General features: G+C 36.5%; 1 protein-coding gene across 3 annotated transcripts in view; it reads left to right on the forward strand.

The window, feature by feature from the left end:
- The window catches only part of RIMBP2 (RIMS binding protein 2), a 149,013-nt gene that overhangs the window by 94,620 nt on the left and 38,376 nt on the right, over positions 1-16,017 (forward strand). For 2 of the 3 annotated variants that reach the window (XM_010581737.1, XM_010581738.1), the window contains 3 exons: positions 2,035-2,085; positions 7,977-8,181; positions 13,968-14,119. In XM_010581737.1, the coding sequence (XP_010580039.1) occupies positions 2,035-2,085; positions 7,977-8,181; positions 13,968-14,119 (408 nt within the window). The remainder of the gene's footprint in view (positions 1-2,034; positions 2,086-7,976; positions 8,182-13,967; positions 14,120-16,017) is intronic. The other variant, XM_010581739.1, reaches the window with a different exon arrangement.

Here is a 16,017-nt window from a genome sequence, read left to right on the forward strand (position 1 = left end):
GTTGTACTTTGTACAGAGAGACCCAAGCTACCTGTACTTCTCTATGCACGGTAGTGGAGATGAGCACAGACTAATTTGTCCTGCTTTAGTCTCTAGACTGCTGGTATCCAACACACCTTCTTTTCAACATTATAATGCAGTGTATATTGTCAGAAAAAGAATTGCAATAAATCTGTTACCTAACTATAATACTTTGCTTCCATCATTAAACAGGAATTGCTGGCTCACATTTCATCCAGAGCTGACCTCCCAGTGTACCTAGTACATGTGTGTTAAATTCTTTCTTCCTTTTTTTAATTAGAGTCATCTAATTACTTGAAAAAGTACAGTGAAAAGAAAGTAGTAACTCCAGGCAGTAACAGGATGACATTTCACGGCATATCTTGTCACTGTTGTAAAGTTGCTGCTGAACCACAGAAATGTGCACTTCAAAACGAAGCAAGTTATTGGTACAGTCTGATGCAATTGCTGTCACGTTTTGAAATTATAAATAAAAATTCATTGTGTTTTTAATATATGTACAGACTGATCAGATTTTCAGCCTAAAAGGAAGAATATAATATTGTTCCTCAAGGGTTTGTGTTGATAGGGAATCAGATAGTCTTTTTCTCCAAGAAAGCCTTGATACAAGACAGTTCGATGTAAAAGAGAGATAGCTGTTGATGCAGGTTTTCTAATCATTTATCAAGAACTCATATTCTGTGTAGGTGTTATTAAACTTGTAATGATGGATAACACAAGGTTTCCTATTACCTGTCATCATATGTTTGCTAATGCTCGTGGAGCCAATATTTTTTCAGGTGCTAGCAATAAGACTTATTACTGTAGTACAGGAAGAAATATGACTTCCGCTTGCAGCACTGAAGGAATCTTTATTGTCATGCCTGACAGTGAAGTATAGTTTGGGTGTATGTTTTTGGTTGTGACTTTGTGGCCTGACCCAGCTTCCACTGAAACCAGTAACAGAGTAGGGTAGCCCCCACAGATGAGGAAAATGAAGGTAACATAACTGTGTCAGTGTCCATCATGGGAGTATCTGGCCCATTAAATTAGAAAGTCTGTGCCCTCTGCTAAACTGGAGGGCTTTAAGACTTTTCTCTGATGAGGAATGTGCAGAATGTGGTCTTTGGGTTACAGTAGTAATGAGCTAAGAGGCAAAGTTAGTGCATCACACTGCTATCAGCCTGATACAGTGGTTAATAAAAAGTTTTGCTTATCTTGGGCAAGCTTTAATAAAAAAGATAGCAAAAACTTAAATGGAAATAAAGTGAGGATAACACAAAGTTACCGAGTGCTGGGTTTTTTGTTTTTAAGGTTTAGACTTTTCCCAACCAAAATTTGGTAACTGAATTTCTGAGCTACATAAAATACACTTTTCTGCTCTTATTGATGCCTTCTTTTCTTCTTTGACTCAGTTGATTGGACCCTAAATGTTGCACTCCTGTTTATAGGCAGCCTTTCTTGTGGTTGCCTTGAAGCGTTTTGTGAGCTATTTACATAGATGATAAATACTGTTGTTGCATGTAAAGAATGAGCTTAATTTTTGTGTTGCTTTCTCCTAGCTGGTATGGCAGGTTTCTACACTATGAACCTCCTGCAATGTAGAATAACAAGCTTATTTTTCAGTCTTAATTTAGAGGGTTTCAGAGATGCTTCTGATGTGTTCTTGCAGTTTGTTGAGCATGCTTTTCTTGGTCTAACAAAATACCAATGCTATTAAGCTTCACTGAGGTTCAATCTCCTAAAAATAAGCAGTTATTTCACTGGCTTGGAACCAAAGTGCTGTAGTAATATTGGCAGAGCCATCCCTTCAAGACTGTAATTGGCTTTGGATTTGAGTATACAGTATGCTACTTTATATGGTTAGAGCATCCTATATGTGGCATGACTAATTGATTTTTCTTTCCTTTTTTTTTCCTCTTTCCCTTTTCCCTCTTCCCTCTCCTCTTCCCTCTCCTCTTCCCTCTCCTCTTCCCTCTCCTCTTCCCTCTCCTCTTCCCTCTCCTCTTCCCTCTCCTCTATTATAAAAACAAGGCTCAGGTTGAAGCTAAGAAGGAACATGAAGGAGCAGTTCAGTTGCTAGAGGTAAGAAGATAGCCTTTCTGTTACCTTTGCATGTGGAGCTTCCATTCTGAATGTAATAACTTTACAGTATCATCACTTTTGAAAGTTTCAAGTAATATGTAGGCAAATGGGGGGGGATGTGTCTCTTCTAATGTAATTGTATCCTTTAAAGGTTGTAATTCAGTTAGGAGTGCATTAAGCTGAGCTGTTGGAAATGATGTGTGTACTTCAGTTTCTCTTTGTATAGAATGGAAAATTTGGTACCATTTTTTGTAAAATACTATCAGATATATAAAAAGGAAGTGATTACTTGTGAGAATTATTATCGTTTAGGCTGGAAATATAGATGCAAATACCAATCAATTGCCTAAGGTTCCTAATTAAATACTGTCTAGTAAACAGAAAGCAACATGCTAAAGAGCCAAAACTTTTAAATGAAAGAATTTGGATACTTGGAAAAACCTTCAAGGGGTGTGATAGAGAGAGAACACTTCATTTTTTTTATTGGAAAACTAGATCTTTTCAAAGTAGTCTGAACTGGACATTTGAAAATCAAGAGCACCAGAAACATATTCAAATTTTTAATTAGCAACATAGAATAATTCTGTCTGGAAGGGACCTCTGGCTATCTGGTCCAACTCCCTGCTCAAAGAAAGGCCCTCTTCAAAATTATTGTAGGCTGCTCAAAGCCTTGCCCAGTCTATTTTTAAATGTCTCTGGTAATGGAGATATGACAACCTCCATGGGCAACCTCTTTCAGTCTTTGAGCACTTTCATTATGAAGAGTATTATTCTTGTATCCTGTCAGAATTTTTCTCTGGATGCTACCCATACCCACTGCCTCTAATCCTATTGCTGTTTATCACCAGCAGTGGCCTTTCCTAGTGTTTCCTAAGTATGCTGTAATATGTTTTTAGAATTTGCCAGAGACTATTGGATTTAGTAAGTAAACACTGTTAAATAAATTAAGTTTTGAGAGATGATTCAGACGATCTGATTTATTAACTCTTAAGGCACCTAATACCTTCACATACTGACATCATGCATAAAGACAACGTCATCCGTGAAGATACATCAAGAAATCTAAGTATTTTCATTAGCAATTGCTCATAGCAATTATGGTCTTGGCACAGGACATTACCTGTAAATTCATTAGTAGTTGTGTTTATGGATCTTGCATCACATTTCAAGCCTTTCTTCAAGTCATTAATCCTGAAAATTTAGTCTTCTGTGCTGAAGGATACAGAATTGCTTGGGTCTTGTATAGAAGTGACATGAAGAATAGGAGCAAATTCTTACTCCCATTCAAAAACCATGAGCTTTGGTGTCAATTTTAGTTGGAATAGGGCAAGGTTGGCAAAATCTCTTTGTCCTAGACTGGAGTGAAATTTTTAGAGATTTTGAACTGAGACTCATAATAATAGAACCTTTGTAATAGATACATACTGTTATGATTAAATTACATACAGAAACACAAAAAATCAAAGGAGAATGGAAATAAATCAGTACATTTGAATATCTGCCTGGTGCTGACAAAAGCTTTTGTTCCCTTTGCTGTCTGCTGTTTAGAAATGCGGGCTGACCCACAGTGTTGTGCAAGATAGGACAAATGACAACAACATCTAGCAGAAATTAGAACTCCTGTAAGAAGGTTCCTAAAGCAAACAATTCCTCCCCAGTTTTTTCAAAACTAGGCTCAACAGATCTTTAAGTTCCGATCATATCATTTGATGTACTTGGATAAGGTAAAGTGTCAGAAAATATAGATGCACAAGTAAATAGCACATTAACTGCATCAAGATTTCATTTTCCTCATTTTTGTTCTTTTTTCATGCAAAATAGGTTTTCACTGATAAGTACCAAATTAGTTTTTCTTCCTGAAGAAAAGGTATTAAATGGTTATTAAGTCTTAACATAACGTGCATATCATAAAGAACATGTGATACCATAAATTGATTATAGCAAGTGCATTGTCAATATTGCATTTAGAAATCTGTTTTTAGCAGAAGGTAATTTCTAGTCTTTTTACCTTCTCACAGTAGTTTTTCTGTGTATTTACTGGTCATGCATTGATGGAAGGTGGTTTTTCTGGTGCATTGATCATCTTTAAAAAAAAAAAAAATTAAAAAATTGTTTATTGTACCTATAAAAATTAATATTCCCACAGAAAGTGTTTACCTCATAGGCTTTCATTATCATTGTATATATTAAGTTTGTTTTGCCTTCAAGAATATAAGATTAAATTATTATTTAATGCCTGGTGGAAAGTATATGATGCAGGAAAACATCAGTAGAATCAAAGCAGGGAAGTGATTATTTACCCCCCTCAAGCTAATCAAAATTCCTATTTAGCTGATTTTTCTCTGATTCGCATAACCCCATCAAGGTTTCCTAAGCTTTTGCTTTTTTTTGCCGTAAACCCATTAATTCTTAGGATTTTATTTAATCTGCCTTTTGCAATTTAAGATCAGCAGTGGTATTGATTTCTGAAACGTTCTATAGCGTGGTTTGTGTTAATGCATGTTTTTACACATGTTAACTGTTCTAATATCTTTTGCTTTGAAAAGTAAAAAAAGTGTTCAAAACTGTTTTTATTTCTTTGTTTATTTCACATCTCTTTGTTTACTGTGTCTTGTTTGGAATTTATTGCTTTGCACTTCATCCAGAACACCTTGGACAGCATGCAGGTATTTTAGGGCATAAATTCTCCTTCCCCTGTCCTGAATCCTGCACTTTTCCCTTTAAAATGAGTATGAGAGTCCTGCCTAACCTTGCATGGGATGTGTGCTAGAACCATTGTTATGCAAGCATGCCTGGCATTTATTGGCTCAATACCAAAGAACCAAAATTGGATTTTTTTTCTACAAGAGATTAAACTTCCAATATGGCATGATTTAATGAGAACTCAGATACTGGTTTTGAAAGTTAATTTCTTATGAGCATGCCCAGTAAGAATGGTTTGGTAGTTTATTCAAGATTGTAGCTTTCTGACTGTGTGGATTTTGTCTGAATTCAGCTTGTTTCTTTGTTAATACAGAGATAATTTTATGTGATGTTTTCACCTGAGCCACCTACTGAAAGCCATTGCTGCTATGTAAACAGTTGAACTATGAAATGATATCTCCATAGCAGAATATGTGAGCTAATTACTAGTCTGAATTCAAGCCTGTCCACCTGGAAAGTTGCTCATCATCTTCTCTGTCTTGTGTGAACAGTATCTGTCTTGTAATGGATTAAGTCTGCTTCATTTTCCATTTAAGAAGCTCTTCAAGTTTTAGAAATAGCACTATGTATTGTATGAGAAACTTAGCAAGTCCTAAGTGTCACACATTCAATATGGTATACAGTAGAGAATGTCTTTTCCCGCAACCACTGCTATAGGCAGATCCAGTTTTAGGGACATCTGGTAGAATTGGCACTGTTGTGCCATCATTATTAGGGTAGGCTGTATGGGCAGAACCATGGTACAGAATAAAATTCAGAACTTCTGAGAGTGTAAGTACATGCCTTGCTCTGCAGTGACATACATGAATACATAGATTTTTCTACAGTGAGGTGAGCTGGCTGGCTAACAGTGAACCAAGCACCTGCGTGAAGTCAAGAAACAAAGATAGGTATGGGGATGGATCCTGTTAGTGCTATTGTGGATCTTATGGCAATTTTTTCTTTATATAGTACCAGTTTGTGCTCACTTCTAACTCACAACCTTGATTTAAAAAAAGTGGTAAAGGCATTTTTATTCCAGGCTTCGTACTGTCGTGAGAGAACAACTTGAAGTTTCTGGATACTCAAAAGAAAAGTCAAAGAAGGCATATACTGAAATGAAAATACATTTTAAATTAATAAATAATAATAATACATTAAAACTTTTTCAAAAATATTTTTAAGGCAGCCTTAGCATTGTGTTGGGGTCTGGGTTGTGATGTTTTTATTTTTTATTTTATGCTAGAGTTTCCATAACTGCATGTGGAAAGGTCAGTATATACTCAGAGAGTTGAATGGCTGATCCTTAAACTTTCCATTGAAAAGAGAGGATCTAAAAACCCAAACCACTTTACTCTTTTGTTTGTTTGATGTTCTTTTAAAATTGTACATAGATGCCTTATTCATGCGGCAAATTAACAAGTAGCAAAGGCTCACATTTCGGTTGCTCAAAACCACATGAAAAGATGAAAGACTAAAAACAAAAATCAAAGCATTTAATGTTTGTGTAGAACTCCTACAATGTCTCTGTATCTTATTGTTTTCTGTTTCATAATCAGTCAGATAGATACCCTGAGACTTCTTTAGCAGAACTAAATTAATTTGTGTTTTATGAAAACAAAGAAATTATATCCTCAAAATTCACCGTAGCTTTAAAAATGTTACCAAAAAAGGAACAAACGGTACCACCTTCTGTACTGGAAATTTGGATTTTTGTGTTCTTCTGGGGACTATAAGTGTTTCGTTTATCTTTAGCTGCGGTAAGATCTTTGTATAGGTGGTATGTAATATATGTCGTTTTCTTCATATGTAATATGTGCAGTTTTCCTTATATGAACTAAGAATATTTTTCTTTCAAGAAAAAGAAACCTTTAGTACAGTTGAAAGAATCTAATTGATTTCCAAACTTCCTTCGTTAGTGCAGTTGTTTAACTAGGCATATGCTATAAAGGGGTTTTTAATGAAGGAAAGTGATGTTTGTTCATCATAAAGCATCAGATAAGGATATAATGCATTAGCTTTCCATAGAAGGACCCTATTACTGCCTCTGTTGAGCTACTTCTGCTTGCAGCACGTAAGACACGAGTGCTCCCTAGGTCTCAGACGGCACTCTTTCTCTGGCACATTTCCAGAGTACAGACCAACTGTTTGCCCTGACGTAAAAATCAGACCTCACAAATGAAATTCTCAGGAGCTTTGCTGATTCTTCAGTCTTTGCAACAGGTGTTAATATGCTCTTTCCTAACTCTCTGGGCACTCTAGATTTGTGTTTTTTCTCTTCAGGAATATCTGATAGTGCATGCAAACAGATATACAGGCTGTTTATAAATACAGATTGAAATTTAAATGCATTATATTGAAAACATTATTATATCTTTAATTTAGCTATTACAATAAATGTACAGATTTGGATAAAAGGGTTTTTTTCATGCTTTACTGTCTTCACTACTCTTATATATGTTTTGAGTAAAAGCTGTAGAAGAAATCCTCAATTGTCATGCCCTTTGTCATTCTTTTCAGCCAGGGTTCTGTTTTGTTGAAGCCTGATGCCTCAAAATTAAAATAAAAATGTTTGCCAACAATGACGTTTTGGTACTTCTCACAAGCTTACAAATGATCTCCTCTTGGCTGGTATCTGAATTACTTCTGTGTGGTTTGGCATCTATAGTGAGGAGCATTATTTTTGAAAGGGAATTCAGCCAGAAGCTAGGCCCACATTCTGCATGAACCACTGTGGGGTTTTTGTTGGTGGTGGTGGTTTTTAATACATAAATGTTAATCAGCAATTCAGGAGGCTTCAACTTAGTAGCAGAGGATGGGCAAACCTCAGAAAAATACCTGAGTTTTAGAAAAAGTTGGAAAAGCACACAAAAGTGACATTCAGACGTGTGTAGAAGTCACAAAGCTATAGGATCTGTTTGCAGGTGTTCTTGGCAGTGATTTTTTTAGCACTGCCAAAAAATATGATGAGGAATTCCCACCTTTGGAAATTGGGGATGAAGGAAGTACTTACCTCAATATTACAGGGCTACTAAAAAGTTTCGTACTAAACACGGGTAAGAACTGGGGGGGGAGAAAAGTGTGATTGTGGGCCTGTTTATTCCAAATAGTTTGCCTATCCTGGCTTCCTGGTACATCAGAAAAACCTGATGCTGTCACAGCTCAGTCTGATCTCAGTCAAATGTCTGTGTTATGTCTTGCATATGCAGGCCAAGGTCCGAGAGCTAGAGGAGAAATGCCGGACACAGAGCGAACAATTTAACCTCTTGTCCAGAGAACTGGAGAAGTTTCGACAGCAAGCAGGGAAGATTGATCTCCTGAGCAGTAACTCGGTGGCATCCTCAGATATACCTGGTTCTCCTGGTAAATCTCTCTCCCAGTTAATGAATGGAATAGCCACTTCTATAGGCAAAGGTAAGGACCAGAGTTTTATTTGTAGGTATCTGTTCTGCCCTGTAGGTTTTACGACGCAGCTCAATGATGTAAATAGAGTTTGACTGCACAAATGCAGGATAGAATTCACCCCTGTTTCTGTTTTGTGACTTGATTAAATTTCAGAGTATCTCTTAAGTCTTCACTGAGGTTGTTCCAGTTTTATTCAGGCACTGATGTCAGATTTCTCAGTAATTGTTGTTGGATGTAGTGATAAGAAACCTGTTCAGTATTAAAATGATATATGCCATATGTAAATATCTACTGCTGTTGGAATAAGAAAGACTGTCTGCATACACAGGCTTTGTTGTAAAACCTTCACTGTTTCAGAGACAGGAGTAGGTCTGCTATCTTGTTGAAGTAGCAGTTCTTGGTGAAGGAAAGCACAGAGACCCCCACACTGCATTAGCCATTACATAAAAGAAACTTGTAAACAGAGCTGGGTACAAAATGGGAAAACTGAATGAAATATTTTGACGAACATGAAAATGCTTTTGATTTAGTTGCATTTGTTCAACAGAAAATATACACTTCTCCATAAAAACTTGAAAGTAAAACATTGAAAAAACCTGTCAATGGAAGCGAACACAAAACCACAAATTCTGTCACAAAGTGATTTTTGTAGGAAAGGAGTGTCATGGGATATATGTTTTAACAGAACTGAATAGGGATAATATCTACAGTTGCTTACTAAACTGTGCAAGGTTGTGTTTAAATTTTTAACTGTGTTTAAAATAGTATTTGAACATGTAACTGCCAGGTGTTTTAGAAACAGAAAAGTCACAACAAAAATATTGTTGATTTCGATTTTAAAAGAAGTGGAGAATGCAAAGATAAAAAAAAAAATTTACTTTACATCTGTATTGATGTTCTTACATTTATAGGGCCTAGTATCTTCAACACAGTATGTGTTTTTCCAAGATCTGTGTTGAACTTTCACCAGGTCATCTGTTGCCAGAGGCAACTGCTCCTCCTAAGTACACAACTTTGTTAACTATTTATTATTCATAAGAAAATTGCAGAGATCAAAGCAAGAGGTTACCTGAGGACACCAAAAGTAACTTGCGTGTTAATTGCATGTTAGATTGTGTATTATGACTATGGTGTTATTAAGGCTGGTGTGCTCACCAGCTCAGTATGACCCGTGCTAGAATGACTTTAACTACTTGTTCTGCAAAGGAACACATGGCAGGTAATTTCCATTAGTTACAAATTTGCCAGAAGTTGTTTTAAAATGAGTACAAAGAAGAACTGGAAAAATGAAATAATCTTGATTTTTATTTTTTTTTTTTTTTAATTTCATCTTCCTAAGCTTCTAGAAAAATTCTGAGGCATAGGGCCTAGAAATCACAAATAATTTCCCTATCGTTACAGATGAGCAGTTATTTTCAGTGAAGGGTGCTAAACTCAATGTGAAACCAAGTCAAAAGGAACCAAGGTGACATCCTTCTTTCATTTCACTTCAGTAACTTTGTACTTTGTATGCCTTGGGTTTTTGAACACAAAATTCGAGCTGTTTGCAGTCTTGCCCACTGTGGTGCGTATTAGTTTATGGGCTTTTCTGGATCTGGAAGTCTTACCTAAGTGGATGTTAAAGTGCACTAAATGGAGAATTCAGAAGGCATTACCTGATAGCCATAAGAATGTAGTAGAAAATTCCTTAATACCAACAGGATTAGCTCCTCATGTCTCTAAGGACAGGATTTTCAAAGCAACAATTCAATTAAAGGAAAGGTAATTAGGTATTGAAATGTCCTTTAGGCAGCTAGTGAAGGTCCAGTCTGCATCTTTGGAATTGATCTAAATAGACCCCAACCCTCAAATAAAAAAGTTTAGTTGATTTTTAGGTCCTCAGTCAAATTCTCCAAATTAACTTATATTTATTCTTGAAATACTAATGGAAACAGCTTTTAAAAAAAACCTTCAAAACATAACAAACAGAAATCTTCCAAGAAACCCTTGACTAAAACCACAGAAAACACAGCTAGGTCAGTACTGAAGTCATTTAAAAGCCTTGCTCTGTAAACCTTTTCTCATAAACTATTGATTTTTGTGCCACTTAGAATTCAAGACCTGCAGCACTAGTGTGTAAATATCAGAAATCCTTGGATGATATTCATTCTCAGTATGAACGCACTGGTAATAAATAATGTTTGAACAAATGGGCAGGATTTCTAATTATTGAAATCAAACATTTCACAATAATGATGGTAATGCTACAGCGAGTTCTTCAGACCAGAAGTGTAATTATTTTTATTATGTGTGAGGAAGAAAGAACACAAGAGGCAACACAAGGACAGCTTTCAAAGCCAAGCAAATGACGGAAATGGGATCAGTTTATGACCAGCTCCTTTGCCTTAATTGGTGATGTTTGAATGTATCAGGAAATGAAATACACCTAGCCAGAATAGATTAGAACATAAAAAGTTCACTCTAAACATACAATAATGTCACAATCAGATATAGAAACCTTAAGATTTATTATTCGTCAGATAAAAGGCTCATTTAAATGGCCTTTCTGGATAATTTAGGTAGTCTATAATGAATCAGCAGTTCCAATAAATAAAATGGAGTCTAACTGTACTACAAGTATGGCCAGCTTTAATACTGCTGAGATATTTAAATTAATTCTGGTGTTCTTCCTTGCCTCTTTCCTTGAAAGGGTGTTCTTCAGACTTCCTTAAGAGATATTTGCCAATCATGGGAAAATAAAGGCCATTTTGAGCTTGTATCAATTTTATGAGACTTCATGGACAAAAACCCTGTGGCTTTATAAGGTTCTTCTCTAGTATTTAGATTTAAAAAGAGACATTTCCAGAAGCTGCTGCATGTTCTTATGAACTGACTTCTTGTATTTTTCATTTTTAACTCTTAGGTTTTTTTCCAGAATTCAAATATAAAAGGAAAGGTGCATTTTTTTTCTTAGTTTCCAATGAGTTAGCAAGTTTTAAAACGGTCCTTGTAGGTCTGATTCCTCCACAGTCTGTTGTTCAAGCCCGGGGACATCAGTGAAATTGCCTTGGATGAACAAGAGAATCTAGTTTGAAATTGTTTCTTATTTTGGAGGTAAAGTTAGGCCAGTTTTTAAACACAGCCATTTTTGTCTGTAGTCAGGTATTCACAATCTGCAAATCTAGACATCCTCTATAGAAATGATCAGGAGATTACAGAGATTCAGGAGGTTTCCGGAGGAGTGTGCTTCATGCACAGTGAATCTCAATTTCACTTTTTGCAAAGGCATTGCTTGATGATGCTTGTGTTTATTTTTTTTTTTAAAATCCAACTGTGGCTCTACATACATAGAATCAGCATGAATTTACATATATTATTTAAGCATCTCGTGACCTTTTAAAAAAGTCTTCTGTCCAGAATACACAGGAACTAACTGCTAACGTTGATGATACGGCTCGCCCAAAAATCTGTTCTTTCCAATTTATTGCAGATATTAGAATACCTTGAAAATGCAGTAATTTTTTAGCTGCTTTAAGAAATAGATCACATTTTGGTCCCAGATAACAACAGTGCCACAGCGTGGGAAAGCGCCTTAGATGATCAGGTTCTGTTATTTCACACACTTTTTTCATAAACAGACGGGAGTTGATGGCACCCAGGACAGATTTTATTGAGCAGGGAGATGTTACATTGCACAAGTAGCCAAACAAATAGAGAAACAGAGGACACTGAAGGTGGCAGTAAGTCCAGTTAGGAAGACAGATCCATTTTCCATAGCCAGATTTGGGGCAGAACGTATATTTCCACGTACATTGATGGATAGGGGTATAGGCTTACTCTGATGGGAAGTAAGGTATCTGAGTAGGCTGTATCTAGTTATTAGCACCATCTGGAGCCATAGGTGTGTCCAGTCACATGATGCAATTACAACTATCACACAATTTTCTCTCCTGTGTATTAAGGACGCAAGGTAAATTTTATGTACCCTGTTTCACAAGTGGAAAAAATAAGACAGTTGAATATCTTCCAGTGTCTTAATATTCTTGGAGTTCTTGATAATGTGCGTTCCTTTCCTGGTTATCATCCTATATGTATGCAAAGCAAGGGCTATATTGTCCAAGAATCTTTCTCCACATTTTGTATGTAGTGCAACTAATTCAATAACAAAGCCTGAAAAATCCAGGAGGTATGAGACCGAACAGCAGTTTCCTTTGAATGAATAATCACAATTGGACCAGTTATTTATAGGCTTGGCGCTGACAGGCTGATATGGCAAGCACATTAACAGCAAACAGAAGGAGCTAAATTGGCTAAAGATATCTGAACAGGGATGACTTTTCTGTTATATATGTGAGAAAGGTTCCAAGAATAAAAAATGTGCCCTTTTCCAGCCTGGGGATTGCTGTAAGCGGGGCTGGTTGTAATTAATCTTTTGTATGATGACTTGTCTATTTCCCTGCTGTCAATGTCCTTAAGCTGTCCTGCTGTAAATTACAGTGATGCAGAGAAAATTAATCATATTGGACTAAGGAGCACACCAGAAAAACCCTTTGGAGCTTATTCTCCTCTGCAATATGAATAAAGAGGTTCCACTGATAATTCCTGGCGACGTGCGTCTGGGAAGCTTGCAGTTCAGTAGCAAAACATTGCTGTCCAGACTTCTGGCAGAACTGGAGAGGAAATGCTGAACCTACACATATCCAGGGTCTGTAAAATTAGAGCATAGGCTCATTATCTTAATGACAGAGAAAAAGGAGAAGGCACTCTGCATATGTGATTGTGTCAGCAATGCCCTAGACTCTGTGCTTTGCTATAACTTCTGCTGATGCTGCAAGTATAATTAGGCTAAGTTTACAATTTCCTGCTTGTTTTCATGTGGTTTTGGGACTAAACTAGCAGTAAAAGGGAAGAAATGTAGAAGTATTTTATATTATGCTTTATTAGCCTGTCTTGCAACCTTGATGAAGTTGTTCTTTTTCCTTGTCTTCCCTCACCATTAGGCCTGGTTTTCACTTGAGTCAATAGGAAGTAAAAGTATTCAGCCTCTTGTAAGGCTGCCTCCTTAGGTCCTTTAAATGTGCAGTATAGCCTGTCTTTTCCTTTTTAAGTGCTTTAAAAAAGCACAATAAAAATATTCGAAAAGCATTTCTGCAGATTTTTGCTTTTTCATAGCCTATGTCTTCCATTTTTTTAGAAACTGGAGAGATGGCACTGTGATCAAATTATGTGTTTTAGTACTGGTGTTAACAAGGAGCTCTTAAGGAATGTGAAGCAGGTGCTCTTGGAACATACTGCCCTGCAAAAAGCCAAACCACTTCCCTTCACTTCAAAAATAGTATCCTGCCAACTAAATTATTAGCATTTCAGTTGCTTTCTTAGAAGATAAATGCACAACTTGATTCTATTTTCCAGTATATGACAGAGTCCCCAAAAGAACTGTTGTTCCAGCAGCAGCTTTTTGGTGCTCAGCATGTTAAGCAGCATGTCAGATAACTTCTCCAAAGATATTAAGGTGCTCAGAACAAAGGTGGACTTTTTTTTTTCATTAGGGGAAACTGTAACATTGATTTTTTTACATTAAAATACCTTCACTTTCTACATTATGTTCCATTACATATTGTTGATTTATGTAATTTACCAAAAGCCTGGGAACTAGTAGGCTTAGCTACTTTTACACTCTGCAGTCTACCTACCTTGGTGTTTTTCTAGAATGATGTCTAACAAGAGGAAAAAATAACTCACTGCTGCTTATTAGTTGTCAGTGTTTCTGCTTGAGAACAATTACTTATTCTTATATGTGTTTTGTTCACTGCCAGGTCATGAAAGTCCTTCTGGAAGTCGTTGTGTGATTTCAGAGTTTATACGACCCCTTCAAATATCTGGAGACAAACCAGAACAACTGTCTGTCAAACCTACATTCCTGTCCAAGTCAAGATCTGGTACCCCAAGATGCAGATTTGATTCAGACGTGAGACTTTTTACATTTGTTACTGAAAATTTATGTTGTGGGGCCAAGGCTTCTCTTCTCCAGGGGACCAATGCAGGTTGATCCACCTGCTTTTAAAAAGTCAAGACATGAGTGTTCTCATTTTCTGAGACAACTGGAGAATGTGACCAGTGTGAATTTAACTGATTTTTTCAGAGAAGTCTCAGCTGATATCCTAGTTACACAGCATAAAAAAATGTGTGCGTGAGAACCTCAAGCTTCTATGAAAACCTCAGCCTTCAATGATGCATTCAGAGTGTTGTACTACTTCTGTGCATAAGAGGTGTCAGTTAGCATTTCTGTCTGTTTTGCTGTATGTCTATGTTATGTAGGTTTATTATTATTTTATTATATCTACCAAAAGGTGTGACTGTGATACAGCCTGGGCAAATGGAAGAGAAATTCCATGCAGTGCCCTGTCCAGACAGGTATGCTCTGACGGAGAAGTAGCTCTTTCTGCAGGACTTGTTCTTTGCCTGGTTTTCCTGACGTTTGAATCTTCTCACTGCAACTAGGCTGACAGCACCCGCTAACAGCAGTGTCCAGCACACTCTCCTAAACTGATATTGAGCCTGTAACCAACCTGGAAGTGAAAGTTGCAGAATGTTGTCACTAAACTCTATCACCATTCAACTTTACAGCTTGTATTTAATTGTACTTTGGAAAGTTTCTGTTCTTCCTTTCTTAGAAAGCTTGTCTGGTTTTCAGTAGAATCCTAGTAGAAAGCCAATGGGAAGCTCAGAAGAGCTTTTCAAAGGCGCTGTAGCAAGATGGTTGTTGATATTTAGGACAAATGTTAAATATAAGGAGGTATAGGACACATTTTGAAAACCTTATAGAAAGGTATTATTTTCTATTAAAGACTGAAAACCTGTTTCATATGGGCAAACAGCCATGAGGAAATGATCTTCAGATTTTACCCCTCACATTACACTCCTGAATTCCATTCTTAATCTTTACAGAAGTAAATAAATTGAAACTGTGTGCATATTTTCTATCTATTTTATATTCATTGCTACTGAACCTGTGAAAGTTGATAGAATCAAAATGTTTTTAAATGGATCACAAGTCCGAGTATGGTGTAGGATATTCAACAAAATATTAGGTTCTTGTATAGTAGGAATTCCATGGGCATATCTAAGGATTATCCACAGATAAATATATGTGTATATTTATGTGTAGCAGCATTACTGAAAAGTGGAAACATTCACTGCTTTTTGAAGAGGCCACAGAAAAAGCAGCCTGAAGTAGCCAAACCAGAAAAAGCAGCTTAGCAACGAGATTTAGGGAAGCAGAACTAACAGCAAGGAACAGAAGAAATATACGTCAAATTTAATTCCCTTTTTCTATTATTTCTGATTGATCTCTCACTGAGAATGTCAAGCCCTCTTTTGCAGAATTGTTCGTTGTGTGCCTTCTAGAGTGTAATTATGTGATACATACTTAAAATATACAAGCTTACAGAAATTAAGCTCCATTCTTTTTTAGAGGTATCCAGACCCAGGGGGGAGAGTGTATGAATAAAATCTAAAAATGGAGCATAATGCTGTGAAGTCTGAAATAAAAAAAAAAAGTTACATGCTGCAAAAATATATCTGCAACTTCCCTGATTGTTACTAGTAACAAATTCTTCTAGAAAAAACATTATTGGGTTAGTTATGAGCTTTGTGACATGCCCATAAAAAGGTATTAGGATAATAACCCTTGAAAATTTGCCTGCATCCCCAAATGCTACACAGGGGAGAATACCTGTTAGCTGACTATTACTGTCCTTCTCACTGGAAGTGGTGTGTTGGCAGAATATTGTGTGTTGTGCTAACTCACCTCTGAAGAGTTAATTCAGAGGGAAAGTGACTTGATTCAATATTTTCATCGTGCAC

This window comes from Haliaeetus leucocephalus, unplaced genomic scaffold (assembly GCF_000737465.1).
Source record: "Haliaeetus leucocephalus isolate CR32 unplaced genomic scaffold, Haliaeetus_leucocephalus-4.0 Scaffold802, whole genome shotgun sequence".
In the NCBI taxonomy this organism is placed as follows: Eukaryota; Metazoa; Chordata; class Aves; order Accipitriformes; family Accipitridae; genus Haliaeetus; species Haliaeetus leucocephalus.